This window comes from Macrosteles quadrilineatus, unplaced genomic scaffold (assembly GCF_028750875.1).
Source record: "Macrosteles quadrilineatus isolate MER2022 unplaced genomic scaffold, UCM_ALF_1.0 Scaffold_155__1_contigs__length_252257, whole genome shotgun sequence".
In the NCBI taxonomy this organism is placed as follows: Eukaryota; Metazoa; Arthropoda; class Insecta; order Hemiptera; family Cicadellidae; genus Macrosteles; species Macrosteles quadrilineatus.
The window spans coordinates 235,704-240,030 of NW_026542748.1; the positions used below are offsets into that span (position 1 = coordinate 235,704).

General features: G+C 41.0%; 1 protein-coding gene across 1 annotated transcript; it reads left to right on the top strand.

Annotated features, from left to right (window-relative positions):
• Positions 1 to 2,656: 2,656 nt before the first annotated feature.
• LOC128982185 (uncharacterized) lies at positions 2,657 to 3,892 on the top strand. The gene has a single exon (XM_054401248.1). The coding sequence runs from the start codon at positions 2,657 to 2,659 to the stop codon at positions 3,890 to 3,892; it is 1,236 nt and encodes a 411-aa protein (XP_054257223.1).
• Positions 3,893 to 4,327: the final 435 nt, after the last annotated feature.

Below are 4,327 nucleotides of genomic sequence, written 5' to 3' on the forward strand. Positions count from 1 at the left end.
AGCGTTCTTCTTCTCTGATTGTTCCGACTTGGTTCCATTGGATGAATGCAAACCAAATTCACTGGTTGTGTTTGATGACTGTTTACTTGACGAGCAATCAAAAATCAAAGACTATTACATCAGAGGTCGTCACAAAAATATATCATGTATATACCTGAGTCAGAGCTATGGTCGTGTCGATATGCAAGTAATCCGTAACAACCTAAATCTGCTGTGTATGTTTCAACAGAACAAGCATTACTTGACACGTATTCATGAGGATTTTGTCGGTTCCGATATGTCGTTATCTGAGTTTGAAAAGCTCTGTCGTCGGTGTTGGCAGGAACAACATGGATTTGTAACCATCAATACCACTAAAAAAGCACACTCTGGAAAATATAAATGCATGCTGAAGAAAACTATATTTACAACGTCAATGTGAAATGTCACATCTTAAGCTAGAAACGATATATCACGTTTTTTAATTGAAATGTCGTTTTTATACTAGAAACGTTATATCACGTTTTTTGATTGAAATTTCGTTTTTCGACGATATGCCAATTTTATACTAGAAACGATATATGTCGTTTTTTCTGACGTTGTATAAAATAAGTGAACACAGGTTATGATGGATGCAAAAGCTGCTAAGCGACTTGAAGCTATCGAGAGTAACCTGATGAAAAAGTTTCATGACGCTGAATTGGAAGAGCAAAAACAACGTGAACAAAAACTTAAAGAGATATCAGTTGTATCGTCTCCAACAAAAAGTCCATCCACCACAATCATTACAAGAGATGTCCAAAAACAACCGTTGACTGTCACCAAGGCAAAGCAACTAGAAAATGTAAAAAATAGACTTCAACAACAATTTGCTAACGTACACATTTTAGAAAGAGAGGAACAACGAGAAAGGGAAAAGAAATATCAAACCATTACCGATGCAATAAAAGAGAAAAAAGAAAAAGATGATCTATTAGAACAAAAGACAAAGGAGTGGTTGAAAAAGCAAAAATACAATCAAATGGTTGCTCGCTTTAGACCAAGAGTATACAGTACACCAGATCGTAAACAAATTCCCTTCGATAACGAAGATGAAGTGGAACCTGAAAACGTTCAGAACAAATCAATCAGGCAGTTGGTGGACTCAAATGTAATTAATTTGGGCAGTGTTGGTGCGAGATACTTACCTCGTGCAAGTGATTCACAGTTTGGTATTTATTATGATGTGATGAGTGAACGTTTGAAAATTGGATCAGAACCAATCACCTTTAATTACGATGATATAGTGATGTCAGGTAAAAGTTTTGTCGGCAGTGAAGGTCTTTGGAAACTCTTGACGAATAAAGGTTTTGTTAAGTCTGATGAGTACACATCTGACGATTGGAATTCATACAAGGAAATTCTGTTGACATCCAACTCGTTGTATCAAAAGAACGATCCCTCGACTAGACGACCGAAATCAAGTCAGGGTCAAAAGTGGAAACAGATGATCAAACCCATTTGGGATGAGATGAATAAATCCGCAACCCCAACTACATCAACACCCACAGAGACAGTTGGGTCTGGGTTGAAACGGTACGATGACAAAACACCAATCGAATATCGGTACATAAAGGATTTAAACGAACTGATCAGTCGGCTCAATTTCATACACGCTGAGGAGGCTGCTGGAAACAATAACTTTCACAACGAGAAACTGTCAGTCGTGAAATTCATATACGACCGCATGCAGGAGCTAATCGAACGACCAAACGGATTGAAGTATCTCATACGCTGTCTGTCAGCGTTACCTGAACACGCTATTCAAGGATCGGGGTTGTTGAACAACTTAATCAATAGTTTACCGTTTGAGCTACACGCTCCACATAGTTGGAATCTCGATACGTACAATTATTGTGGACCTGGTACGAAGCTATCTGATCGCCTGGCTCGTGGTGACAAAGGAGTTAACCCCTTAGACGAGGCGTGCAAGAAACATGACATATGGTATCGGGATCATAGGCGTGCTGAAGACCGATGGGTGGCAGATAAGAAATTGCAAGACGCTGCTTGGAATAGGGTCACGTCTTCTGACGCCGATCTAAACGAACGCGCTGTCGCACTCGGTACGACTGGTGCAATGTGGATGAAGCGCAAACTCGGTCTCGGGCTAGGAACGTCTGTATGTATATAAGTGAGAGAAAGAGTACAACATGGAAAACGCATGGACGATTCTTTCTCGGGAAGCGAAAGCACCTAAGGGTGTTCTCACAGACGAGTTCGTTATGAAGTACGCTAAGGAGCTCGACTGGGGTCTCCTATCCGAAAACTACGATTTCAGCATCGACATGTTACGCACGTATTTCCATCGCGTAAACTGGTATGCCGTACTGAAGAGGACAAAGTTCGATGAGAGCTTCCTCCGGGAAATGGCTATCAACTTTAACGAGTGCTGGTATGTGGTCAGCAGATATCAAACACTGTCTGAATCATTCATACACGATTTTGCAGGCAACGTAGATTGGTACTACATCATAAAGTATCAAAACGTGTCCAAGGAATTCCTCGAAGAACACGAACGTAATCACGGATTTAATACACGGCTCTTGAGTTCGCTACTAAGCATGAGGTCTAAAGAGTAAAATCGTAATGTTAACATAGTATATTTTTTTCGGCCTATATTAAGTAACCAACACAAATGGATGCTACATACAATCAGTTTTCAAGCGGTGTGGTGAAGAGCGAATACCGCTCTGTCATGCCAGTGTCTGAACTCAATTTCAACACTCCAAATAATTACACGGTTTTTAAACTCGATCACGGTGACACGTTTTACGATTCAGGAATACAATTTCACATTTGTGGTAAACTCGTCAAGAAATCTGACGGGGCTGCTTATGCTGATAAAACAAACATTAAACTCATCGACAATTTCGTACCGTTTCTGTTTACTCGAATTGAACTCAAGAAACATAACACCACAATCGACACTGTCGACTATCCTGGTGTCACAAGCACGGTCAAGGGAATCCTCAACTATTCCAGTTCGAACAAGAACTCTTTAGCAAACTGTGGTTTCGTATCCACGTTCACTGGTGGAGGCAACTTCGAAGTAATCGGTACCCTTGCACACCTCGGTCTCGGCTTCTTCGATCATCTACGGTATCCTATGTACAAAGGCGGATTCGAAGTCATATTCACCCGTGCTGAAGATAACGATGCACTATTCGTTTGGAAAGGTTCAGCCGCAACAGATACAATACCAGAGGACGGAAAAGTCGAAATCAAATCTTTCGTTCTTCGAGTTCCGTTAGTCGAGTATACGGCCACCAGCAAGATTCAATTGATCGATGGGTTGACCCGTTTGAGTGATCATAGCAAATTGGTATACAACTATTACCAGTGGCAGTGTATTGAAAAGAAAGGTGTTTTCGGGGCCTCATTCAACTTCGATATCACTAACGTTTATAGAAATGTATACAACCCGAAATTTGTCATTGTGGGGTTGCAAACTAGCCGTTGGAATGACCAGAAGAAAATTCCCTCCCGTTTTGATAGTTGCAACATAAAAAATGTCGCAGTGAAAATAAACGGAGAACGTTATCCTCAAGAAATGCAGAACATACACATCACTGAAGGCAAATGGAGACTGTTATACGAACAGTTGGTCAGATATCGTCTTGTGAACTTTGGAGACACCAATGTGTTTGTATCTCCTTCAGAGTACAAGAATGATTATCCACTGTTGGTGATAGACACTCATCTCCACCCAATGAGCACAGATCGCTCGAGAAGTGACATCCAGATTGAGTTAGATTTTGTAAATGCTATCGCGACCGCGCAAGCCGATGCCGGAACAACAGCATACGTAGTCGTGGTCTCTGAAACTGGATTCAGTTATGACATTTCAAGAAACATCATTAGACAACTATAAACAATTTCTAGATTGCTGTAAGAAAACAAAAACAAAAAAAATATTATTTTTGCCCCAGAGGAATGAGGCAAGGGTTGAATTTGTCTCCATAAGGTCTATATTAAACCCCAGCACAGAACAAACATACATACTCCATGTGGGGGGTTGGAGAACACCTCCGGATTTTGTGGGGAAGTATTCCCATAAGAGCCCATATAAACTCCGGGAGTAGGACACAGATATATATACTACTAGGGAAAGTGGTGGTGCGTCTTCGTAACCTCCCGATTTTGACTCCCATAAGGGTCTATATTGGATCCCAGAGTAGGACAAACATATATACTCTACTGGCTGGAAGGGAGGGAGCTTGAAAATGGGCAAATCTCTAGTCTACTGGAGGTTGGTGCAGAAACAACTTTTCGATGAGTGGAAGAGTAAACAGATGAGAATCCCTGG

Excerpts from the sequence above, each read along its gene's own strand:
- LOC128982185 (XM_054401248.1), top strand. The coding sequence starts at position 2,657 with ATGGATGCTACATACAATCAGTTTTCAAGCGGTGTGGTGAAGAGCGAA.